The sequence below is a fragment of the Carettochelys insculpta genome, chromosome 4, assembly GCF_033958435.1.
Source record: "Carettochelys insculpta isolate YL-2023 chromosome 4, ASM3395843v1, whole genome shotgun sequence".
NCBI lineage: Eukaryota > Metazoa > Chordata > Testudines > Carettochelyidae > Carettochelys > Carettochelys insculpta.
Window position 1 is genome coordinate 117,334,788 of NC_134140.1, and position 27,722 is coordinate 117,362,509.

The window sequence follows — 27,722 nt, forward strand, 5'->3', positions numbered from 1 at the left end:
AGCTATTTACACACCAGCAATGAAACAGCAACTTCCTTATCTGGTCCCTCTGGGTCACCATGTTTACAGATCACCTATAACATATCATAGAAGGGTTCTTTATTTAGTGGGCCGATGTTCTAGTCTTATCTCCTGAAACTTGGCCGATGCAGTTGGATGGAGGGGAAACTGGCTTATACTCAATCCGTTGCATTGGCTTTTCAGCAGTAGGAAACATCTCAGGGTGTAGGTGTGATAATACAATCTTCATCCCCTATTCAGGGTGTACTGTACACTAACCTTTTGCCAGGAAGGTTTTTAGTCTAAAGGTGTAATTAGATAAATCATAGTTCCTGGATACTTCGGCAGCTGCTCAGATATCATTATCGACTATGGTGGGCTGCAAACCTGCTCCAACACTGACCTCAAAAAAGTAACATTGGTAGCTTCCCCAGGCAAAATCACTGTACAGTAAAACCCCTCTTTGTGAGATTTCGACTTAGGCATTACTTGGATTAATGTGAGTCGAAATCAGCGAGTGAATCTGAAATGGAAACCCAAGATGAACATCATTCGCGTATATACACGAATAAGCACTCCTTGGGTTCACGGGGGGCTGGGGGCTGGCCGCTGGCTGGAACGCAGCTCTGGCACCAGCTCCCCCAGCTGGGCTAAGCTGAGGAACAGCTGCACATGGCACCTCTCCGCCCTGGCTCCCTCAGCTGGAGGAAGCTGAGGAGAAGCTGTGCCACTGTTGGAGGGTTGGGGGGGCGGGGGGCAGACCAGTGTGGCAATGTGGCTGCTCCCTGGCTTCCTCCAGCTGGGGGAACTGGGGCTGGACTGGTAGGGTGGTGCAGCTGCTTCCTGGCTTCCACCACCTGGGGGCAGACTAGCGCAGCAGGTCCCTGTCTTCCCCTAGCTGGGGAAATGGGGGTGGACTACTGGGGTGGCCTGGCTGGTACCTGGCTTCTCCCCCAGCTGGGGGAGCTGGGGGCTGAAGCCGGCAGGCAGAGCGCTGCACCATCCAGCCGGCTCACCCTGGGTGAAGCTGGCAGGGGTTCTAATCCCCCCTCAACTTGTGCCAAATCTGTCTTCATGCGGTTGCCTAGGACACAACCTGTGCATAAGTTGGGGTTTTACTATAATGGACGCCACATAGTGTTATACTTGAAGACCAGCTGCAAGCTTCATTTGAGGTAACATGTAGCTGAAATGGGTGGGCTCTCAGAACATGGGACTGTTGTGGCTTCCTCATCCCTTGTAGGGCCAATTCATGGTCTCAGTAACTATATTTAAAGCCCTGACTGATATAGAAATTGGCTTTTCGGGGTCTTCTTTGGAACAGCAAAAATTGGCTGGGTTAGACTTTCTGTCAGCTCGGCGGGTGAAACTACTGCCAGGCACAGGGCTCTTATATGAGTAAGTCCTACCATTGGAATATGCTCCCCTTACCATCTGCTAAAGTCAGAAGTGGTAAATGTCAGGGAATGAAACAAAGCTCATTTATTGCAATTTAACAACTGGATTATTGGATATATACTGGAATTGGAATATTCTTCTATTTAATTTTTTGGTTAGTTTTGTAAATTTGCATTGAAGCAATGACAACTATGAAGGCCTAAAGATACGGGAAGAACAGTAGTGGAATATTAAGAGTCATCATTTAAGAGTGGCTTACTGTGTTCGGGTGCCACCCAGCTGACTAGCAGAGCACCCACAGCCACCACAGCTGGCAGCGTGTGTTTTTCGTGGTGGTGCACATTCACACAGAACATTTATTTCACAGATGGATGGAAACAACTAGAGGGAACTTTGGTAGCTTATTAATTTATGCACTTTTAAAACTGAAAATATTTAAATGTGCAAGCACTAGGCAAATGAACAACATAAATAAAGGGCAGCATCCTCCTCCTTTCAAGACCTAAAGTAATAGCAGAAATGAATATTTCTATTTCTTTAAACCATGGCTGCTATGAAACACCAACAAAAATGCTGCTCATGTGAAATGTTTGGCAGCGGTAGTTCTACACTTTGATGAAGGTTTTAATACAGAATGATGTATTGTATTTATTGCTAAAAAGGTAGTGCTTATATAGTGCTTTTTGTCAGCAAAGTCTCAAAGAGATTCTCAATTTGGTATATATCTATACAGACCCCGTGAGACAGAGAGGTGCATGACCCCCATTTTAGCAGACAAACTATGGCACCATGGGTACATATCCACTATAATTACATACCTACTCCTAGCCTGGGGCAGCTGGCTTGGACTGCAGGATTGTAAAATGGCTGTGCAGACATTTGAGCTTGGGCTGGGGCCTGGGCTCTCGAACCCTTCCCAGGGAGAGATTCCCAGAAATCTGGTTCCAGCCTGAGCCCAAACAGCTACACAGATATTTTCTCATGGTCTGCAACTTAGGTCAGCCACATTGTGCCATAAGCCAGGGAAAATTTACCCAGAGGGGCTACATATTTCACCCAGGGTCACAGAGAAAGTCTGGTGCAGAATAGAAAATTTAAGCCAAACTCCTGTGCAAGCATCGCGTCCCTATTCCTTCCTCTCCAAGAGATGGAAAAGGGTGATATCAGTCATGCTGCACTTACAACATCTGTTTTCCCCTTTCAAGACACTGGCCAGCTGCTAGTGGGAAATCTACCTGCAGTCTGTAAATTTACAAGGAAGACTAATAATTTCCATTTATGTCGGAAAATCTGTCATGCCAAAGAAGGGAACAGTTAAATGTAGAGCCAATACTATGGCAAAACAAGAATGAAAAGAAACTGAACATAATTTCCACATAGTAGTGAGCATAATAGCTTCTTTCATGCAAGAACACAAGTTGTTAATGAACCAGTAAGTCCCATGCATTGGTGTCACACATATTTTACTTGTGGCTAAACTGAAGCAGATAATTTAAGTGACTTGCTTAGGTTCCATAGTGAACAACAGAAACCATTCCTTTCAGTAAAAAAACATTCAAACTACAATAACACAGCACATATGGCCCAGTAACTGCAATTTAATCGACATATTAGAGACAGAAGGAGAAATAATGGAAACCACCTTTTATGGATGCTAATGTCGTGTAAACAGACTGTGAAGAAGATGACATCAGCAAGTCACTCAATTTCTTTTCAATTGGCAAGATAAAAATCTGCTGCGTTATTGTGAGACCAACAGATTCCAGGGGGTAAGTTAAGACATAAGTTATAAAAATTCAGAAATATAAGATTCATCCATAAATATTGCTTATTAGTTTGTTTTAGAGGCATATATAAGCATCAACTCTCAGGTGCATTTTAACAATTAAGCCACTAATGACAAAAGCCATGTCTTGCAAATAAACAAAACTGAAGAACAAAGACCAGATTTACAGTTAAAGTCTAAAACTCCTAGTCCTGTTTGTTTAGTGAGGTCACCTTTGATGCCTTGATGTTTAGGGTTTGGAAGACACCAGAATAAGCAGGCTCCAACAGCAAGACCCCTTCATAATTTATTTCCTACCACTTGTTAATGGAGTAATCCAACTTTTATAGATGCTATGGGTCAAGAGCAGTTATACCTCAGGCTATGGACACATGAAACAGTCCAAGAAAAGGGTTCATTTTGATCCTTTTGCAACAACTTGTCCATATTGTACAAAAATAATTAAATTGAATAAATTTTGGATAACATACAAAACTGTTTGGTATTTATAAGACAAAAACAAATGGTGTTTGCTAGACACAGAGCCACGAAAGCACCTTATTACCTTATGAAACACAATACAGCAGTGTAGCATTCACCTTAAGGAACAAATTTTTCTCTTTCTAGACTGCAGATGACCTCCAAAAAGAGTCTACAGTTTGCCAGGAAAACATTGTCTAAATAGCGCCAATTAAGGTGTCCAAGGTCAGTGATTGGAAGTTTGCCATCTCTCATTTCATCACCACATAGTATAGCATTCCTGTAAGAGGACACCATAATTTTTCAATATATTTCATATGGTTTTGCCTCAGTGGGAAATACATTTGAATTAACTCTCAACCTATACATTAACACTTCATTGTTATCAATTTAGCAGGTCATGGGAAAGGTCACCTACTGACAAAACAGATCTTTCAGAACTGCTTTAATATATAGTACATTGTTGCTTATTTTAACTAGAACCCGTGAAGTTTTTTCATGGGCCTGATCAATATTTTTCTTCTTCTTTCTCCTCCTCCTGCCATGCTCAGAAAATTGGTCATGTCCAATTTAAATAGGTGACAGTCAAACCCCTCCCCCCCAAATCAGAGAAACACTAGCATATTTTTTTTTCTTTTACAAATGGGAAGAGCATCACTAAGTGAATCATTTACCTCCCATGGGGTGAAGTTGAGACACATCCAGAAAGTCTGGGAGAGGGAACAATGACATCTGAAGACGTGGCTAATGGTGAACTGACTGAAGTAGATTCAGGTCTGGTGAAGAGTTCATTCAAAGGTAACAAAATCAACACAAAGATGTTTAATTTAAGTGGCATTATAAAAGATATTAAAGTATGAACAAAATAGCAATATCTTCAGTGGGAATCAGGTTAAAATGAAAGTCAGAGCTGGGACATGGAATAACTTTTGTGAAGACTAGAAAGTGTGTTATCTGTAAAATCAGTAGATGGCCAATTAATGTATTTACAAACATGACACATACATATTTAAGGTCACTCTGAATAGCCTGATTGGGGAAAAATGCTTTAAATACTAAAAATGAGCATCTCAAAACTTCTCATTTGGGGTTCATCTTAGTGTTTAATACCCTTCCGTAGGGATTTCTTTATTCTAGAAAACTTGAAGGGTAAGTTGTTTGCTTTATGCCTCCAATTCTGCCAGGTATTTTGGGTGCTACAAGATTTCAGAAGGGTGTGAACCTTGAATTATTATTCTACGCATTAGCTTTACATTATGCCACATGCCCAGACACATCGGAAGTAACTGCAAATGTGACATTCAGTACAACAAAGGCCCTTTATTTGAAGAAAAATACATATCCCATTTAAAATGATGTTTTGTGACCAACAGCAAGTGAGAGTTAAAAGATGAACATGTTAACAAACAGTAACACATTTGTCTTCCATAAATTTTGAGCAAGTGAAGCAGGGGTGGGGAAGCTCTGGCCCTTGGTCCAGATCCACACTGGGGCTTGTCTGGATCAGGACCCCGAGGCTTGCGTGCCAGATCAGACAAGCCAGGACCATATCCAGACAGTGGGCTCTGCCAGATGGGGCAAGAAGCAGCTTAGTGTGGCACTCCTGCCACTTGTTGCTCTTCCCTCAGTCAGGGAAAGGGGAGAGGAGGCTTTGTACCACTGCTCCGATTGGCTGGAATTCCAGCCAATCGGGGAGCAGAGGGTGGTGCATGGGAGCACAGAGAGGGAGGGGTGCGAAGCCATGTGCATCTGGCGGTAAGCAAGTCAGCTGCACTCTTGTCGCCCAGACCCCATGCCTCTCAATGCTCCTGTGCCCCCTTCCATCCAACCTGCACCTCCATCAGCCCTCCACCCCACTCTAACTCCCCACTCCCACTCTACTCCTGCCCTCTCCATCCCTCCCAGACCCTTCACCCAAACTCTGACTCCTCCCTTCCAAACCTCACCCCCCCACTCCTTTCCTACATGGCTTCCTGCCCACCTGCACTGCAGCCCACTCCTGTGCAGATTATCCATCCTCAGCACCCTCCCTCCCACCCAGACCCCCAATTTTGAGTCTCCTCCTGCACTCACCCCATACTCCTGCCCCCCTACAGCTGGGGACATCATTGGGGAGATTTATTTTTTTTCTAATTTCTCACTTGTGGGGCCTCTGACTGATTTGTCTACAGATCAGTGGTCCCAGAGCTGGAAAACATTCCCCACCACTGATGTATACACAGTTAATAACGTATTCTTTATTCTTCCTATCATGCAGTCTAAAGTGGGGTCAGTGTATTTAATGACAGAGAAGCAGACCTCATAGGTGGTAAGGGTGTCGATGATGGTTCTGATGCAGGCGTCATCTCGACAGTCTGAGTAGAGACTGAATGTTTATTAAAATCTAAAGAGGAATCCCGGGCTTCTATTCCATTAAGTAGATCTGCAGACATGCTTTACAGATAATCATAAAGAACAAAATCACATGTATGGTGCTGGAATACATATGTGGAAATTCAAACCTGACCAAAAGTGGGTTCATTACTTCACTGTGGCTATGGAAGTGCTCAGCTAAAAAATCCAGAAAATGTGTACACAAACCTGTCCAATACTACTAACAAGTTGAACAGTCACCATATATTATGAAGTTGAGAACAACATTATTAAAAAGTCTAGATTTGAAGCAAACAGACTAATCAAGACTTGGGCACAAGGAGAGATGGATGGTTTACATCTACTGCATTTATAAAACAACACTGAAAAACATGCACCAGGGTTCACTCAGGATTTCATTAATGTTCAAAATTATGTTCTTCAGCATTCAAGAGGTCCAAAAATACACTTAAAATTGGGAAAAGTTGCCTTATTACTAAATAACATGTTGCAATCCAGCAAAAACATTGCATATTTCCATGGAAAAAAATGTGTTATTTGTGTATTCTACTTTAGTTACATGAATACTTGCAAGCTTGCTTCAGAGAAAATTCAAAAATCTTAGACATTCATCTGAAGTTTACTCATAACTCCTGAAATTCTTCACCCTTGTTAGAGTGCAGCCCCTTTGCCCAGGCTTGTTAATTTTAGGCCTACATCCACAATAGTTGTAGTCACTTATTTAAGAAAATAACAGGTCAAGAAACTTAGTATTCTCCATATCACAGGAACAAAATGTGTTCTGAGGCCTGATTTGAATCAAGCAGTTAGCAAAATCTTGATCATCATATGGACCGCAGACTGGAAGTTAGTCTTTTCTAAGGTTAAATGTATAGTTGGAGTAAGAGTGGCATCAGCATTGCCTGTACGCTATGTGCTTGTGCAGCTGCTCTGGAGAGATTCAAATGCTGACCTGTTGTTTGGCAGAGCACCCAAAGCTAGGTTTCATGTTTCTGTTCGTGGTGCACATTCAGACATGCCTCTCGGCACATAAAATTTTATTCTGCATATGAAAGGGAAAAATTTGTACATGGATGAAAAAGACTAGAGGAAACATTGGTGGGCATTAAGGTACATTTTCACATTAAAAAATCAAAGGCTCATGTTTCTCCCAACAGTTTTTTTACTTATTTTAATTTTTTTTAATTAAGAAATGATGCAATGTTGCAAGTATGATGTCATACGTGTACTTGGACCAGAAAGAGACGCCTGGGCATGAACATATCAGGACATTCATGTCTGAGAGCAAAATATCTTCAGATGCATTAGATAAGGGAATAACTTCAGTGGTACATCCCTTTGGTTTGTCAGAGAAGGGGCTGTCTCTTTAAGGGCATGGGAGGCAGCTCCATAACCAAACGGATGCAGGGGCTGACCCATTCTTACCTGTCATCTCAGGTGGCCTGAAGAGAAGCAGGCTAGGCTCATATCTATACAGTAGAGACCCTCTCTTCCACATGGACCAGAGTAAGCAACCCCCCACTCTCCTACCTGGTGAAATGCCAAGTTTTCATTATAAACTGCTGTGGGCACTACCCTAATAATGGGGGGGTGAGTGGGAAGGAATTTTTCCTTCACTTCCAGATTGGACAAGGTGAAGTCCCTGTTTTCACCTTCCCAGCAGCAAGCTGGAGGCAGGACAGCACACAAGCTCTGACTAGTCCGTTGATCCACTGAGCAACAAGGTGCTTTCTTTAAATTAAAATAAGGCCCCTTGTTGCTATTGCTGGCAACACTTCTGAACAGATAATGGGAGAATGTAAAAACAGGAGTGAGAGACCTTGCTGGCTAATGAAGGGGGAACAGACTAAACAAAGACAGGAAGGAAAACAACAGATGGTTTTAAGAAAAATAATAGAAATCTTTTAAAGCAGTTGCTTGATAGTTTGCACACTTGTACTTTAAGGGAGAAAGTCTGACAAGTGGTGTGTTGAAATATGACATTAAACCCCCTTAGGTTTTCAAAGCCAAACAAGGTAAAAATAGTACTTTTCATTTATTTGTTCTTGTATTTCCTTATTTTTGTCAACAGCCAAGAGAGAATAGACACTTAAAACTAATATAAGGATAGTGATTAGAGGGCCAAACTATATGGTTCTGATTGTGAAAAAATATGCAGCATTTCTACTTATCTACAAATTTTGTTTTTTTTACAGCCCTGAATACATTTTTGCTCCAGTAACTATTACTTCAATGAAGTGTCATCCAAATATTTACCAACTGGCATCTTTATTTCCAGCTGACCAGTGATTTGTAAATCTAGATTTTCTGGGAAATTCTTCAGCTTTGGGAAATTCTTTTTGAATCTGGGTACACTTATCACTGGACATACCATAAGGATATTTTACAAACTCCTGAGGTCTGTATATTTATTTTCACTCATGCTAAAACAAGTCTACATTTTAGATTATCACAATGACCTTTTTTTCCTGTTCTTATTGAAACAAATCACTCAACTAAGAGCTAATATTAGAAACATAAACAAAATGGAAAATTAAACATTAACAGGAAAATATTCTCATTTCTATGAACAATTGCATACTTAAAGGTCAAACAGCATCTTCACTCAAAGAATGCATTCACAAGTCATCTTATCACACTTATTTTTTACTGTACTATGTACAAATCTGTAATAACATTCACTCCCTCCCATGCATAAAAATGCTTTAAACCTGCAAAACAACATTAATACAATGGTTAAACCTCCGATGAACGAATATACATGTCCAAGTTCAAGCTAATCATTCCAGTGTGCTCCATGTGCATTGAGTAATGTGCTTAGTTTTAGTAAAAATGTGACACACAAACTGAGTTATTTTCAACAGAAGATTAATTATAATTTAACTGACCTGACAGAGCCGTTCATTTCCAATTGACAAATTTTTGTCTGCAGTTAAGCTGTTACAGTGAATTATTTTCCCTCAGGTCATTATGTGGTTTTAATGTTAAACAAATCAAACCATGATTGCATATAACTGTTTTGATTCTGTCATCTATAGGATAAGAATTCTTCTGTAGCTCTAATTGTACTTGGATCTATTTCCTTATATTGCACACTCATGTTTGTACACAAGTGACTGTTAGTGTTAAGACAACTTGGCTGTTACCTGAAAAGTCCATTTTCAGTCTGACTCTCCCTAAAAGCAAGATGACAAACACAATGAGCTACAATATTGCAGAACTGCGGGAGCTTTTATCTGGCAAAGTACTACTTTTGAAGAAGAATAGAACATTAGAATATTAGGATGTAACCTCACTGCAATAATTTCAAAGGAAGGGCTCTATTTCATTTCAAAAACCCTGGGTTGATAGACATAACATTTAAGCACAGTGCTATGTAAGTTAAAAGGAATTCATTTTGCTCCAGGATGAACCTCTCCGATTTAAATTTTTTGTATTTCCCTAGGTAGTGCAATCTGACAATTTCTTGAAATGAACGCATTCTAGGCTTGTGTTGCAGAATTCAGTTTGTGACAGCTAAAAAAAGATCAGACAGTTTACAGCTTGCTGCAGATCCCTTACAAGTCACAGAACACTAGAACTGGAAGGGATCTCTGTCATCGAGTCCAGTCCCCACCACTCAAGGCAGGATCAAGCACCATCTAGACCATCGCCGATAGATGTCTGTCTAACTTGCTCTTAAATGTTTCCAGTGATGGAGATTCTAAACCCCCCTAAGCAATTTAGTCCAGTGTTTAATCACCCTGACAGTTAGGGATTTTTCCTTATCGTCCAAACTAAACCTCCCTTCACAGAATCACAGGGCTGGAAGGGACCGCAGGAGGTCATCTAGTCCAGCCCCCTGCTTCAAGCAGGATCAACCCCCACTAAAGTCATCCCAGCCAAGACCCTTGCTGCATTTTAAGCCCATTGCTCCTTCTTCTATCCTCAGAGGCAAAGGAGAAAAACGTTTCTCCCTCCTCTTTGTAACACTCTTTTAGGTACTTGAAAACTGCTATCATGTCCCTTCTCAGTCTTCCATTTTCTAAACTAAACAAGTTCATTTACTTCAGAGTTCCCTCATAGCTCATGTTCTCTAGACCTTTAATCATTCTTGTTACTCTTCTCCAGACCTTCTCCAATTTCTCCACATCTTTCTTGAAATGTGGTGTCAACAACTGGACACAATACTCCAATTGAGGCCTAATCAGCACAGAATACAGAGGAAGAATGACTTATCGTGTCTTCCTCACAACACTCCTGTTAATGCATTCCAGAATTACGTTTGCTTTTTTGCAGAGTGTCACATTGTTGACTCATGTGATCCACTATGACCCCTAGATCACTTTCTGCAGTACTCCCTCCTTGACAGTCGCTTCCCATTATGTATGTGTGAAGCTGATTGTTCCTTCCTAAGTGGAGTACTTTGCACCTGTCCTTATTAAGCTTCATCCTCAGGCTATTTCTCCAGTTTGTCCAGACCGTTTCGATATAACACATTTAAATAATAAAAGGATATAGTAATTTTTAAGAGCAGATGGGTGGGACCCATGCATTTGCTGTACAAATGCTGGTGGCACTTGCACGGTTCTATTTGCTTTTACTGTCTCTTAACTTGCTTCAGAAAGATTGGAATACTGGAGATACAGCACTTCCATATGAGAGATCTACGTATAGAGTCAAAAAGCCTCAAAGAAAAAACAGACAAAGCTAAGTTAAAGCAGCTTTTATTAAAATACTGTTCAAACTTCAAAAATTTTACGTTAATGAGTGTGTCTACTATAATACAGTATATTACAGGTTAATAAGCATTTCCATCATAGGTTACCAAAGCTTTTATAAATAGTAATCCTTAAGAGTTTCAGCCTACAATAAATAATTATCACTGTCTATTGACTTCATCTCATTCACATTCCATGTTGCATGCTGAAGTTCTTACATGTATACAGCAACACTCCATTCATTCTTTGTGTAGTCTGTCCAAGATGTGGACAGGACACCCGCTTACTTGGCTCAGTACTTGTACTGAAGGAAGATTTCCAATAGTAACATAATTATTTCGGGTGGGAAAGCCATTTGAATTCTCCCTCTCCCATTTGAAAACCTTTACAGCCCACTCAAATATTTTTGCTGAACTTGTACTCAATTTGAAGAAAATTGTTTTGGAAAGTACAAGTGTCGGTGTTTACAGGCCTGTTCAAACAACACTGCATGCGGCTCTTTTGCTCATCCTTCTAACAACTTAAAAGGACACAAACTCAGCAACACAAATTAATCTTCCTTACCAAGAAAGAACATCAATAGCTACCTTCTTTGCCCACCTAAAGACTCTTTGCACCCCAATTACTTTGTGCTGATTACGTACGTTTGCTAACTACTGATCAGCACAAAACCACATTCATCTCTTTCTTCACACATCAGGACAAAATTGTCAGAAAAGTGTGAAACATGCTAGATTTACTCTCAAAGAAAGCTAATACAATTCTTGTTTTTGCGCAAAGCATTTGGAAAAGAGAAAAAGGAAGAAAAGATTTTGTGTTTTGTTTTTAGAAACTTGGGTAAATCACTGGACATTAAGGACACGTGCTGAGACGTCATGGTGCCAGTCACGTAATTTTGTGTATTTTGGGCTAAAGATCTGGATGGGAATCTTTTCCCTGTGGAAAGAAGTGACAGAAGAAATGTAAGAAAGGAAAAGTTCAATTCACACGCACTGAAAACATGCCATGTCCATGCACAAGTTAACAGGCCTATATATTTCCTCATCTGTCTTTCAAGGCCGGATCCAATGCCAACTGCAGTCAATAGAAAGACACCTCCCGCCCCCCACTAATTCATCATTCATTAGACTCAGCCATTAGTCACCACTTTGAATAGCATAATTCATCAAGAGCAACAAGATAGCAGCTATCTGTTTGAATCTTAGTAAGTTATACCAGCCTCCCATTAAAAACTAAAAATGCATGGCTAGATTCAAGAGAAAACATTAAATTCATCAACATTTTAAACTGCCACCAGACAGAGGACCAACTGTGACATTCATGGAAAGCTCCTACTCCTATGGAAACCTTAATTTCATTAGTCTTTTATTAAGCTCCTAAATAAAAGCCAACCACAGCGCACAAAATTACTGATTTTACATGCCAATTCATTTTATAATACATTTATAACACACAATGCCAACAAGAAACAACATGTAAAAGTTTCTAGAACTTCACACCAATGCACCAAATTGCATTACATTATCAACTAAAAATAAGCCACACAAAATATTGAATACAAATGTCAGTTAAATAACACATCAACTCACTTTGTTTTCTTTGTAGTCTCAGTTTCTGGTTCTTTCACTGCAATGAAATAAGAATTTTTAAATTCTTAAATCGTTATTTTGAAACAATGAGTTAGGCGGATCTGTCTCAAACAGAGTGCCAATAAAATCTTTGCATCACACTATCATGTATTTTGTACATGCCAAAGGGAAAAAATACATTTTTTTAAGAACTATTACTAATTTTTTTCCCATTTATCTCAACCTACAAAGTCCACACAATCAGATTTTAAAGGTATTCTAGTACCTAAATATGCAGACAGGTACCTGGTGGGATTTCCAAAAGTACTTAATTCACATTTGATTTCAATGAAAAATAGGCTCCTACATACATCAAGAAGCACTTTCAAGGTAGCTATCATTTAAAATCATCTAAATATCTTTACAAACCTGGCCCTTAGTAACCTCATTTCAAACATATGGAAATTATAAGGAGAGAATAATGTCCACAAACCATTTCAGAATGACCTGAATTACAATCTCCCTTCTATTCCATGTTATTTTGTAATTTTAAAATTTGGTATTTCTGGCTCACCAAGGTGTGAACAAATGCTGTACTATTATGGTGGAAGTTCCTGTTTTCAACAATAAGAAAAATTCACGTCTAACCATGAAGGGTTAGAAGGAGTCAAAAATTAAATCCATTTATACTATATAATAAATACTTCCCGACTCTGGGCCTCACCAGCTAGGCCATGTTTACACTTGACCCGAACTTCAAAGGAGGTGTGGTAATAAAGCTGACAGGAGATTACTAACGAAGTTTTGCAATGAATATGCAGCACTTCATTAGGCTAACTCCCCCGCCAGTGGTAACTTCAAAATGACAAACTTCAAAGTGCTGGCATGCCATATACCCGTGGGCACTCTGAAGTGCCCTTGCTACTTCGAAGTGCCTTTACTCCCCAAAATTGCATTTAATTAGTAATCTTTCATCAGCCTGATTACCATGTCCCCTTTGAAGTTTGGGGCAAGCGTAGACGTAGCCCTAGTGTGATTCTGAGGGGAAATTTCCCCATTTGGTGGTGGTGGTGGAGAAAAAACAAGGTGGGGAGATTTTTTTGGCAAGATGATTTTTGGAGAAATATGGCAGTTGGTTTAAAGGGATCCTGTCAGCTTGGAATTTAGTCAGGTCAAAAAGAGTTTGAGGTATTACATCTGCCCATAATGCCCTCTCTCTTTTGCTGTGTGGATGGTTCACAGAAAGAATAGAGTGACTGACTACCGAATTGATTATCCAGGGGGAGAAATATTACAAAGTGGATTAGATCTCAGTTATTGTTTTGGCACTTCATAATGAGCTCTACCTGGACGGGGATTCAAGTCTCTTACAGCTATTTATCCTTATCTAATGCTACAAAACTAAACAGTTACTCACTGTGTTCAGTGCCGGTGATTTGAGCAAGGATCCGAAAAGAACGCGACTGGGTAGTTCCCGTCCTCGGGTGCCAATCTTCAGTATCTTCAATCAATCGTTTTTTGCTGGCATCACTATGAGTGGGCGTGTGGTAAAACTCTGTATAGGTATCGACAATGTGCTTTCTTGGTGGACTATTTCAACAAAGAATAGTTGTAAGGAGAAACAATTTAAATTTCATCAAGAAATCACAAAACGTTTATCACTCACACAAATGTCATTTAAGACTCCAACATGCCCAAGTAAGGTGTGTCAGAACAGCTTCTGTATTTGAGTGTAGCTGTGTTTTTGTAAAGGCTACAACATACAAAGTGACATAAGCTCATATATCTAAACACAGATTCAAATCTTGTTTGCAAAACAGCTCCAAAAATTTAGTAATTTAAGTCTGATTTACTATGAAATATTTAAAATATTTTCTGCTGTCGTGAGCATAAGGTCTGAAGTAGCACAAATCAGCATTAATACCATGTTATACACTTATTAAACGTTTACCGTTTAGGTGGGTTTTTCCTTATGTTTGAAGAAATAAGACAACACGAGAGAGTGTTCCAACGTGAGCAGCAAGGAGACAGGAAAAGAAAATTGAGGAAAAAAGTAAGAAAACTGAAGTGAAAGGTATGCAGAAGTCAAGTGTTTCTTAAAATAAATTAGTGATTAAGTACAAAGAAGCCAACCATTAGTGCCACTGATATCCTGATACAAAAAACTGCTTCTGTGGAATGTCCATAATTGTTTTGTACATTCATCAGCAAACAATTCCATATATATCTTGGGTTAAGAAAAAAGTAGTCAAAAAGTGACTTCCTTTTACAGCGCAGTCTCTGAAAAGGAATATATATATACCACTGATGAAGTGTAACGGGGCTAACAGCCCTGGAAAATTAATTCCTCTCTTTCTTCCCCCCACAGACCAGGTAGTACACTAAATGAAAAAAGAGCAGGCTTCACCCTCTTGTCTGGTCCCTGTACCTCAGCTCTGCTCTGAAACATTTAGAGCTGCAGCCACAATATGAGAAGAGAAGAAATTCCATATTGCTCATCTCCATCTACCAACCATGGTGCCAATTATGGTGGTGGTTCGTGAGATGTGAATTGCTACCCCCATAGGAAGTATATTAAGTGTTTGTCTACACAGAGGAGTACTATACTCCACGAGGGTATGATTTCTAAACACAGGTAACATCTGTAAAATAAAACAAACACCCAAGTGTTATAGTAATGTCTTCCATCATCATCTAGGGAACATAAAAGGTGTCGATGGAGCTTTTCAAAGGCACAAAGGGCAGCTACATGCCCAATTCCCATTTAAAGGAAGTGAAATTACAACATCTATATCTCATTTGTACCTTTGAAAGCTTCCTCCATAATGTTCCGTATGCTATTATCAATCCCTAAGCTATCTGTCTTACAGGGAAATTGTTTTTTTTTAAACTACACATTCAGGAATTGTGGCAAACACAGGGATGTTCACCAGTTTGCAAGAGTAGAAAAGGAAAGTGGTACCATTAGCATCCATTTTCAAAGAACAGTAAAAGCTCTATTTTCTGCTATAACCCAATGTGATGGTTATGTGGGAACTGGATAACTGAGCTTTTACCAGTTTATTTTTGTATTTTCATACTGATAGGAGATGTAGAATGCCAAACTAACTCCTTAGATATGACACGGCAAAACTGCAAAAGTTAAAAAAACAAACAAACAAAAACGAAACCCCACACACTTCTGTCTATATCAATGTACTTCTTAATTTGTTTCATATATAGAAAATTGTAAAATAGTGGTTAAGAAGGATGTTTGTTACTAACTTGTAAAAAAATTAGAGGCAGGTCTATTAAAATACATTAGTGAACAGCTAAGTTACAGCAGCCAGAGAAGTATAGAATGATGTGAAAGGAGTAATATATGACAACTTTTAATAGAAAAGACAAGTTATATTAGTGAAGTACTTACACCTCATCAAGATTACTGGAGGAAAGAGGGATATAGTAAAACAGACAATGGAATTTCCAGGATGATGGAGTACAGATCAGATATAAAGACAAAATGATGCAACAAGAGAAAGTTAATAGAAAGAATTAAATTGGAAAATAAAAGCTTATACGTAGAAAGGAGTGAGCTTCACCGTGAAAGGTAAATATAGAGAAACTAAAATACATGCTAATTAAATGAACACGGGCAGGTAAGTAGCTTTTTGTATTTGTTAAAAATTAAATCTCGACAAAGTATTCTGCCATGTTTTCCCCCTCAATTTCTTAGCTACAGATGAGATTCCTTCCTTTCTTACAGTTTGGTAATTACTCAGTGAGGCACAAGATGGTGCCAGAGACAAGGAAAGGCATCTAAATAGGGAATTTAGCAATTAAATCCAAAATGCTAGGAAGAATTATTTGAGGGCAGGACGGTAGAGAGGAAGAGATGCCATTTTTTAAATTAGAATAAAACCATTAGTTAAGTACATGGCATCTAATATATGAACAGATTTTATATATATGTACATATATATTTATGCATATTCTATACATCATGCTGATCTAACAGTGTGATGCCTTTGAACTCTCAAACCAAATACTTCTCTAAAATCTAGTTAAGCCCACAAAATCAGCAAGCTGTATTACCAAAAATTAGGTAGTAATAGCATAAAATATCTTCATCAGTATGCACATGAACACCACACAAATGTTTTGTGAAATACAGAATTTCTGTAATATTTAACATCTTGAAAAGCAAGATCATGCCAAATCCACCACATACACCAAAACAATGTATACATTAAAATGTGGTTATTTGAAAAAAGTAAGTTGTTTTGCAAAATATTAATTTTGCACACAATAATCATACATGCTGATTATTTCTACAACATAAGCCACCATAATTCAATTCCAGTGCTGTTGATACTAACTTTGTCACTGTTGTTACCTGCAAAGGAAAAATGTATTTAAAGCATTATCTCCATGATTTCCTCCCCCAATATTTCAGACAATCTTGCAAGTTCAAGTTCTGGCAAAGAACCTTATATCTTCTAGCACTAAGCTGAAATTTGTCAGGAATCTATAAGAGAGGGTTTCAGCCCAACCCAGTTGGAAATGGGTAGGAACCTTAAGCAGTCTTTCCTGTTTGAAGCAGCAGGCACATTCTCATGCATGAGTTGGCAAGAAGGTCTTGGTAAAAGCACAACAAACAGCCACATGAAGCCACTAAGCTCTCCCTTTAAGCCATCACTAAGAAACAGAAAATAGACCTCTCTCCCCTTCCTACATTGAAAGCAATGCAAATCAGGAAGCTATTTGGTAAGACTGCAATTTTTATGTTTGCTAAGGATTTCACCATGGCCAAGAGTCATACTTTGAATCACAAAACCACACCAATATTTCCAAAAGCAGAAATAGAAAACAATAAGTGATTTTATGAAAGGCTATTTATGAATGCTTGCATATTAAATTGATTAATCAGCATTATCTAGAAGAAGCTAGTATTATGGAGAAGTTCCAGAACTTGTGGGTAACTTGTTTATCTGATTGACTTTGGTTTGAGCCAAAACGAATTTTTTGGCTAATCAAAAAGTTGAAAAAATGATTTGGGATTGAACAAAATGCTTTGTTTGACCCAAAACTAAATGTGTCATTTTGAATTTGAGCTTTTCAAAGAAAAACTTTTTTAAAAGAAAGGAAATTTCCTAAATGAAAAGTTAACTAAAATTAAACACTTCTGGGATTTTTTTTTTTTGAAAGACACAAATTTGCAATATATTTTGGTTGATGCATATATTTTTCCCCCCCTGAAAAAAATGGTTTCAGGAAAATAAATAAATAAATAGCTAGCATAACATAGCATAGCTCTAGCAATTGTGCTGCCAGTCTGGTTCAATGGATTATAGCTGGTCAACTGCAAAGTATATTATATAATTGCTGTTGTCATTTAACATTTTTTCAATGAATCTTTTAGAATGCACTTATGCAGCTTAAGAAGCCATACTATCTTGAGTGCTGATTCTTGGCCTGCAGCCCTGCTTCCCTTCAGGAGAGCTGATTTAGTTACCAGTCTGTGGCTTCTTTTCTAGTGCTAATTACTGCAGCTGAAAGCCAGCTCCCTGTATTATACTCCCAAAAGCTCCTTTCCTGGAAGAATATGGATGGCTCACTAGAGCACATTTAAAAAACTCCTCATATGGAATAAGTCTTCAGGACCTCCTGCTTCCCCCTTTTTTAAAGCTGTGTGGAATAATGATGTCATCTGTTTGAAAGAGTCCTAAAAATTACTGTGACCCTGTGATATAATATGCACAAGACCTGCATTATACGAATGAATGAAAATGTGGAAAAATGTGTTCTGAAATATATAATTACCTCAATTACTTCTTCTTACAGTGGAATAATGGAAAACATAGTGCTGTATTGTAGTTCAGATACAGATAATTCTCTCTTGGCAGCTTACTGTTCACACTCAGCACCAAATTCGAATGATATAAAAAGGGATTTGCATCATGGCTAAATTTTTGTTTTTGCTCTTCTGATTACATTTGAACAAAAGCAGAATAATACTTAAAATTGCTAGCTTTACAAATGCTTTGGTACTGATACAAAGCACTTCTTGAACTTCACAAGTTAAATTAAGGTTGAATGAAAGATGGCCAAAATAAGTAAAATACATTAAAAACATTGTTTTTTTAAAATGTTGCTCTATCGGCCTGATTTAAAGGTTGGTTATGCATCAGCAATACCAAAAACTAATCCCATTAGTGTCTTTAAAATGTTAAATCTCCGCAGATGTATTAGCAAATGTTTTAACATTTAAAATGTCTAAAGTTTATGCCTTTTTGACAATTCTGGGTTGCTACAAATATTCTAGCACTTGAACTTTAGTGCTAACTGTTTAGAGTTGGACGCAGTTCTGCATAACTCAGCTTTCCAGGAAGTTGCATTAGTACCACTGAAAAACTAGATTCAGTTCAAATATGATCATCTCCCTATACTTATTCTAATTTCCCGTATGTAGCAAACATAGAACTTGTGTTTGTTCCCTGCCAATGCGTGAAATGCTGTAACTTGCACTATGCATCCATTCATTGCCAAGGTTCTTCCTCCTTAGCATCCTGTTCCTTGCTTTCCCCCACTCTAGATGGTCCTTCTTGACAAACAGCCTCGCATTTTTGGGGTGCCTGCTGCTTTCTTTACCATGCCGGGACTTAGAAATATACTACTGAGCTTGCCATAAAGTTCAAAACGCATCCAATGAATGATTCCAACTGTCTTTTTTTAAAAAAAAGTAATTTCATACAGTTCAACTCTATACTAAAGATGATACAAGATTCTTCTAGAAGATCTTCTAATAAGCTAATTTCATACCTAATACCGGCCCATTCACACTTATTTTCACAGAGGTGTTCTGTGAAAAGAACCAAACTACTCCAAGATGCGTTTTATCCCCTTAAACAAAGCCCAGTAAATTGTCCAAAAGAAAAGTCCCTCACAGTAAACCAAGTACCCTAAAGCCACCTACCCATTTTCCTGTTTATTGTCAACCTGGCTCTCTTTGAATCCTCTTCTTTGTCCCTCTGCCACATCCTGGGCATTGTCGATGGCATACGTGTTCGGGGTTGTATTGTATGTGTTGGGCTGCCATGTGACATTAACTGCAGTTTTAGCAGCATTCAGTGCAGGTGAACGCTGGTCAGTACTGGATTTGGCATTAACATGCAGTCCAGATGCAGTGAATGGGGAAGGAGTGGCAGTGGCCAGTGATGGAGGGGAAGCAGATGATGGAACAGTCGTGTGGGCTGGGGTGAAGGCAGATGACGGTGATGGAATGGAAGTGACTTTTGAGGAAGATACAGATCCAAATGGCCTTGGTGTCTTATTGTAGGCCACGTTCACTGTGGAAGTGACTTTGGGTGCAACAGCAGAGACAATGGGCACAGGCTTAACTACTTCTTTAGGTTCTCCCTATGTAAAATAAAAACAAAAACACACAAAGCACACCAACCACATGCAAAATCCTTAATAGACATTTTCACAGGAAATAAAGAAGGGTTTATTTCCCTTGGTTTCAAACCAAGACCCCCAATATGTTTTACGGTAGCAAAACTTTACCTGTATGTTACTGGGAAAAAAGAAAATGGACATATGAAAAGCATTTTTTGGAGAGGGAAGGATCCTTTTATCAGCAACTCTTCCCCTGTCCTCCTGAGCTTCCAGAGAGACACGAATAGCTGATTTCTGGTGCTTAAGCTCAGGGAGAGAGAGGAAGAAGTGGGAAAGGGCGGAAGCTTGGGAGAAGAGTCAGGGTGGCTCCAGAGCCCCATGGCTGTGGGCCAGAAGCACAGCCTAGCAATCACAGGGCTCAGTGTATTCCCGCAGGGCTGCACTCCTTGCCCATAGTCATGGGACTCTGCAGTCACTCTGAATCTGCCCCCAGGGGGGTCTCAAGTCCTCATGCACTCAAGGAGGGGCCCTCTGCTGCTGCCAGAGTGGAGCCTCGCAACTGGCAGCAACAAAGGAGCTGGCAGTGACCTCCCTGGTCTGGCAAACTCCCTAGTTTCAGCACCAATCAGGTTCCAAGGACACCAGATCAGGGAGGTACAACCTGTAATTTACCTTCTGGCTTTAATGATGTGTGTTTCAGAGATGGAACAAAACTCCTCAATCACATTTAGGATCTGATCAGTGCAGACTGTTATCCTGCATCTGTCCTGTGAAGACTTCCTACCTGTCTCCATCTGGTTACAATACCAGAGAAAGAATGTGAAACTGATGTTTTGCAAAGGTTCTTAAATTTAAGACAGTCTTGCCAATGGTGTTTTCCAAAAGTGAGTGAACTTTGAAAGGCAGAGTTATCCACTACTTTGAAAAACTCTGACAAACTATTCTATATACTCTATCCTTTCAAGAGCAGACAGTTTATAGCTTCTATTTGGAAGAAATGACAATGGTTTCTCCCATTAGCATGGGGCAATGCAGCCGTAAAGGCTATCCTTACAATGAGAAAAAAGGTTTTGAAAGATGTGTGTTTGGGATGAAAAAGCTGAAATAAATGTACAGCTTTTAAAACTGTTAGTCGTTGTACACTTCCCCCCCTCGACCGCTAGCCCCTCTCCCCCCCGTTTTTTAAGGCAACCACTATCACTCAAGAAAAGCACGCTGTGATTTCTTGGTATGCAAGACTTATATACCATGAAGAAACTCAACATGTTGTGTTAAAAGAATGTGTTGAATATTACAGTGTGCCAAAAACAGAGCGAAGAAAGTGCAGAAATTAGTGCAACACACTACACCTCGGGTAAGAATGAAAAACATCTGGTACCTTTTGTACAGGAACAGGATCAGGCTTTGGTGCAGAGTGCACTCTGAAAAAGAAAAAGTTTGCAAAATTTAAAAATACATATACTTCATCGACAGGGTACTGAAATACTCCCCTTCCCCATTTAATGGGAGTGAATTTTCAGTATGCTTATTTTCAACAGAGAAAGCGATGTTATTGGATTTGAAGCTGCAGCATTTCAGCTAACAGATGACAAAAAGGACAAACTGGATTCTCTTACTCAAAAGTATTAAAGGTCCATCCAAAGAAAAAAGAAAAGAAGAAAAAGGAACAGCCAGTCCTGCATAGGAACACAAGTGCCTTACACGAGTTCCAATTAAAACAAAAAAACAGTCAAGTAGCACTTTAAAGACTAACAAAATAATTTATTAGGTGATGAGCTTTCGTGGGACAGGTCCACTTCTTCAGACAATAGCAATACCAGAACAGACTCAATATTTAAGGCATAGAGAACCAAAAATAGTAATCAAGGTTGACAAATCAGAAAAAAAAATATCAAGGGCCGCGTCTACACGTGCACGCTACTTCGAAGTAGCGGCACCAACTTCGAAATAGCGCCCGTCATGGCTACATGTGTTGGGCGCTATTTCGAAGTTGAAATCAACGTTAGGTGGCGAGACGTCGAAGTCGCTAACCCCATGAGGGGATGGGAATAGCGCCCTACTTCGAAGTTGAACTTCGAAGTAGGGCACGTGTAGACGATCTGCGTCCCGCAACATCGAAATAGCGGGGTCCGCCATGGCGGCCATCAGCTGAGGGGTTGAGAGATGCTCTCTCTCCAGCCCCTGCGGGGCTCTATGGTCATCGTGTGCAGCAGCCCTTAGCCCAGGGCTTCTGGCTGCTGCTGCGGATCCATGCTGCATGCACAGGGTCTGCAACCAGTTGTTGGCTCTGTGGATCTTGTGTTGTTTAGTGCAACTGTGTCTGGGAGGGGCCCTTTAAGGGAGCGGCTGGCTGTTGAGTCCGCCCTGTGACCCTGTCTGCAGCTGTTCCTGGCACCCTTATTTTGATATGTGCTACTTTGCCATGTAGATGCTCCCTCGCAGCGCCTATTTCGATGTGGTGCTGCCCAACGTCGAAGTTGAACGTCGACGTTGCCAGCCCTGGAGGATGTGTAGATGTTATTCATCGAAATAGACTATTTCGATGTCGCTACATCAAAATAAGCTATTTCGATGTAGCGTGCACGTGTAGACGTAGCCAAGGTGAGCAAATCAGAGACTCCTCCCCCCCGCCCCTCTACTCTCTGATTTGCTCACCTTGATAATTTTTTTTTTTCTGATTTGTCAACCTTGATTACTATTTTTGGTTCTCTATGCCTTAAATATTGAATTTGTTCTGGTCTGGCTATGGTCTGAAGAAGTGGGTCTGTCCCACAAAAGCTCACCTAATAAATTATTTTGTTAGTCTTTAAAGTGCTACTTTACTGCTTTTTTGTTTTGATAGTATATAGACTAGCACGGCTCTCTCTCTGTTACTAAGTTCCAATTAAGTTTCTTTCAGATTGATCACTAAATGGCAGTTCCACAGACTGAAATTATAGGCTGCTGAAAAAACAACTGTACACTGTGTCAGTTTATGTATAAGAAAGGGCTTGTTTAGCCACTTAATGCTTTTAGTTTTTCAACAGGAACAAGTTACTACCATACAGAAGCCATTTCGATCTCTGTTTAAGTTTTAGACTAACTACAATCTTTTCAATGGCCATGAGTCATCATCTGAACAGTTTTCTTATTGGTTTTTATTTTCCCTGTATATAAAAAGCTACTTCATTTAACACCACTGCAAAAGTCAAACAGATTCTGTTTTAACACAGCACCACCTTTAGAACAGTGCTAAAGCACAAAGCTTCTTTTAAGTAGTAAAAAACACAGATCTATTTTTGAAGGATAACAGCCGTATGATGTTATTATCGTTACTTCGTGTGAACTTTCAGGCCTTCCAAGCTAAATTCAACATAACTCCAAGGCTACGGTTACACTACAGCAATCTGTCAACAGAAGTCACCGTCAGAAGAGATTTCCCAACAAAACTTCTGTCGACAGTGTGCAGCCACACACAAAGCCAATCAGAAGAGGACTCCATTCTGTCAAAAGAGCAGCTGAACTGCCCGGCTGCTCTCTTGACAAAACAGGCACCTGGAAGCACAGGAGACAGGGCTGCCCGTTGTTCTAGATGCCCTGTCTGTCAAGAGAAGGCCCCCCATCAGAGCGTCCAGGCAGCTTTTTTGTTGACAGAGGCTGTTGGCACCAGCTTTACGCCTCATAGCTGAGAGGCACAACACTGCTGGTGAAAGTGCTGAATTTAGTCAACGAACTGACAAAGCACATGATGTGTGTGGATGTTCCACTAGTTCTGTCAACAAAATCCGGGTTTTGTTGGCAAAACTCACTTAGTGTAACTGAAGCCCAAACCCTTTGCAGGTAGAAAGAAATGGCTGCAAATAGCAGGAGGAAGGGGAGTGGTAATGGACACAATGAACACCATCCAAGCTTTGCGATACTGAAGGCTGCCACTGTCAACATGCAGGAGAAATGTGAGGGCCTGAAATATTAATTAACCCTATTTCTGGCTTTTCACACTTTCCTACTTCGGGTACAGTGCTTATCTGGAAAGCCTAATAGATGCTTAATTAAACTGCAGCCTCAGTTGTCTGTTCACCAATTAATGGAAATGCTTCATCAGACACTTGAATTCCAGAAGTGAAATGTGCAGAGAAATGAGAAGCTCAAATATTACTTCTGGAATTCAAGTATCTGGTGAAGCATTTCCATTAATTGGTGAACAGACAACTGAGGCTGCAGTTTAATTAAGCATCTATTAGGCTTTCCAGATAAGCACTGTACCCGAAGTAGGAAAGTGTGAAAAGCCAGAAATAGGGTTAATTAATATTTCTGCTGAAGCTATAGAATTGATGCTTCCAGTAGTGTTCATTTACAGATACATCTTTAACATGCTAAAATATTTACCCTTCCATGGAAGCCATGTGGCTTCATGACACATCAGCTTCTACTAATAAAATTACTGTGTGCCAGTAAATTGCTTAGGTACAAGTGTGTCTTACTGGTACAAATAGAGATATGTGCATTTTGCATGTATGTTGGCTGAAGAAACATGCAGAGAGCACACATAAATTTTGCCCTTTGTCTTCAGCATTTTTTCCATCACTGATGACACATTATGTACACATCATTGATAATTCTCATCAGACAGAGGTTTTTGTCTCTTTGGAGATAGAGGCCTGCTCTCACAGTTTCCCATAGAATTTCCAGCCTATGAGACTACTGACCTCAAGACCTGTAAAGCGCTGGGGGTGCATCATTAATCACATCTAACTGAAGAGTTGTCAATTTACAGCAAAAAGATCACCAAGAGAATAAATTGCAACACACAGAAAGATCTATTTAATTATGACCACAGCTAGCACGAAGCATGGATGTCATTCCATAGTTTGATATACTTATGGATGAAAACCTTATCTGTTGAAAAAATGGCTAGAATCTAAGCTGTCCTAGCAGTATAAAATGGAAAAAAAAAATTTTTTTTTGAAGTTTGAGTTTTGTACCTAAACATTCAGTCAGAATTTTACACTTTAGTATCTCTACTGTTAGAGCTGGAAGTATCACCTTTAAAGGGCAAGGAATAATTCACACCACCACACTGAACAGTCTTCTTCCCAAAATTCTCCTGGCAGAGAACACCCGAGTGGATCCAGGTGTTCAGGAAAATGGAAAGCAAAGAGATAAATTCTCCCAATATTATACTTTCCTAACGACCTTCTCCTACCACTTTCAGGAGATTATAATTTGTCCTTAACTTTTAGGCATAAAAAAATTACATGACATTTCAGTTTGAGATCCATTTATGTATGTGCACATATTAGTCTGACATAATATTTGCAAAGTGTGATTTCCTAATCATCTGCAAACCTATTTCGTTTTCAAAATGAGTATTCAAAAATGCTATTTAAAAGTTTAATCAGCTTCTGATCAGTAAAAATATCTTTTAAAATGGAGTCAGACAGCATGTTTAATTCAACCTGAATGATGTGTGAGACTAGAAAATAAATTTGTGATTCCAGACATGTTTCAAAACAGTTTTACATGGCTTTGACGTCTTCAGACCACAACCAGCCAAATCTGTGGTTTATCCATGAGCACAAAGAAAATGCTAACCAAGCAAACTGAGCCACAAAAGTGTGAATGAGAAAAAAAACAAAACTATGATGGTTATGTAAGTCAGTAAAAAAAGAAAAATTCATAGTTCAGGCTGAAACACAAAAGGTTTCCAACACTTCAACCAAATGGAGTGCGTAAGTGTTCTCAGTATTGTGATAGATGCTAACATATTCAAATAGTCACAGGGAGGTAGCTGTTAGTAGTTTGTATCTTCAAAAAAATGCAGTCATTCAGCGCTTTAAAGAATAACAAAATAATTCATTAGGTGATGAGCTTTCATTGGACGCACCCACTTCTTCAGATCTGGAAATTCTGATGAAAGTAAACCAGATTTCCAGATATGAAGAAGTGGGTGTGTCCAATGAAAGCTCATCACCTAATGAATTATTTTGTTATTCTTTAAAGTGCTACATGACTGCTTTTTTGTTTTATATTCAAACAGTTGTAACCCCTGTCTGCAGTATCATACATGTCCTTTCTAGTTCCAGCTAATTTATCTTCTACTTTACTGCGTCAGGCCATAAATGCCAATTTTGCAGATTTTAGCAATTTTAGTGTGTAAAGCAGGCTAAAGAGGACAAGAGACCAGCAATGCTTTCAAAAACTTACATACTTTTCTTGCGCTTAACCCTTTTTTTCCATATCACTTAATTAGGCTTGATGGTACTAATTTGAAAGGAAGGTTTTTTGATCTCTGTAGGCATAACTAAGAATGCCAGCTGATTAGAAGATGAACCAATCTGAATTACACAACAGTAGTAAATTTATGCACAAAACTCGTAAGACAGAAATGTTTTTCTTGCTATTGTTTGTCACCATATCAATTATAAAATCATAGTATTTAGAGCGTTTTATTCCTTTCAATTTTTTGTTCCAGGAGATTTTTTGTACTTCCCACAGGACAAAAACAATATACTACTGGTTTTGACATTTATACATAAGCAATGGTCAATTTTATATATTTCAACATTTATGAACACTTCTGTTCATATTTACGCTTACCATAGATACATTCCGTATTTACAGTAAACCAATAAGACTAATAACATCTATGTAGTGTAAAGACACTATTAGTAGGCCTATTACCAGAAAGCAGCAGAGAATTTTGGGAGTATTTTCCTTTAAATTTTCCATCATCCAATTGACCCTTATGCTTTCTGTGCTAGCCTCCAAGTTAGTTCTACCTCACTCAACATATTCATAAGCACAAATCAGGAAAAGGCAAGCTACAGTTAGATTCCACAAGTTCATGCCTATTTCCATTTGGGAAATTAAAACTGTAACTAAACTAGGTACAGCAAAACCCCTGTATTATTCATAATTGCTATGCTTAAATTGATACTATAAGAGGAGCCAAAGTGATTCTGGAGTCTGCAATTAAATATAATATTTTTAAAATAACTAGATTACCACCTAAGTAATAGAGCAAACCCTCAAAATATGCGGCTTCAAGCTGCGCGTAACTCACTTTAACGCAAGTTAAACACAACTCGAAGTTGCTCTATGGCCCTTTCCCACTGCCTTCCCCCAGCCACGTGGCTGTCAGGAACTTGTCAAGCTGTAGGAAGGCGGGGAGAAGCAGCCAGGAAACTGACCTTTCCTGGCTCCTGCAAGCCCAAGGAAGCTGGGAACCAGGCTGCAGCCTGGCTCCCTCTCCCCACCCCAACTTGTCTGAAAATTTGAGTTATGTGGGGGGTTGCAAGAACACAGCCCCCATGTAACTTGAGGGTTTACTGTACTATGAGTGAACAGCTGGTAACACAGTCTTTATCTCCCCCACCCTTGGGGGAAAAAAAGGAGAAAACACCCCTGTGCTAAAGGATATTTCTCACCACAGCTTTTAACAACCTTTGTTGCTTCCCAGAATAACATGTAGCCTTTGGCCCTAGGATAGGGGCATAGGATTATTCAAGATTAGGTCCAGTTCCTTGAAAGACAACATTTATCTCCTCTTACAGCTAGTTTTAATCCCAGACTTTATAAACTCAAGCAATTCAGCCCTATCATCCCAAATTTGTGTAATAATCTGACTTCATTAGTTTGGAGTCTGAACTAAGGAGAAAATATACTGCACCTTTGGTGAAGCCATGTAACCAAAATAACTTTTTAAGGTACCTGGCAGAACTAAACCCATCCACTTCATATGGAGTCATGTTGTAATTCTGGGTGTGACTTGTGGTAATTATTCAGCAGTGAAACATTTCTAAAACTGCAAGATTGCAAATCACCAACAAATTTGCCATTACATTAAATATTCCTTCTATCTATTAAATCACTTCTTTCTTCCAATACTGTATAATATTTCTAATTTATACATCAGTCAGTAAGGCTAGATAACACTGCTCAGGTAAAATAGAAACCTAAAGTTCTACCAAAACATTAAAAACAATATTAAATACATTTGTCATCTCTGAACATCTCCTTCCAGCTAGAGTTCCACATACCTTGATGCAGTATTTCCCAATTCCATTCGGAATTAGAACAACA

The 27,722-nt window shown here is 39.3% G+C and overlaps 1 protein-coding gene across 6 annotated transcripts in view; it reads right to left on the reverse strand.

The window, feature by feature from the left end:
* PDLIM5 (PDZ and LIM domain 5) overlaps positions 1 to 27,722 on the reverse strand; it is a 207,657-nt gene that overhangs the window by 71,342 nt on the left and 108,593 nt on the right. For 2 of the 6 annotated variants that reach the window (XM_074993582.1, XM_074993583.1), the window contains exons 4-12: positions 21,040 to 21,082; positions 16,643 to 16,659; positions 15,694 to 15,708; positions 14,236 to 14,253; positions 13,702 to 13,874; positions 12,306 to 12,342; positions 9,163 to 9,192; positions 5,942 to 6,076; positions 4,318 to 4,419 (exon numbers count right to left, since the gene is read on the reverse strand). In XM_074993582.1, the coding sequence (XP_074849683.1) occupies positions 4,318 to 4,419; positions 5,942 to 6,076; positions 9,163 to 9,192; positions 12,306 to 12,342; positions 13,702 to 13,874; positions 14,236 to 14,253; positions 15,694 to 15,708; positions 16,643 to 16,659; positions 21,040 to 21,082 (570 nt within the window). Of the gene's footprint in view, positions 1 to 4,317; positions 4,420 to 5,941; positions 6,077 to 9,162; positions 9,193 to 10,706; positions 11,653 to 12,305; positions 12,343 to 13,701; positions 13,875 to 14,235; positions 14,254 to 15,693; positions 15,709 to 16,642; positions 16,660 to 21,039; positions 21,083 to 27,722 lie in introns of those variants that run through there. The other 4 variants (XM_074993584.1, XM_074993586.1, XM_074993585.1 and 1 more) reach the window with 4 other exon arrangements.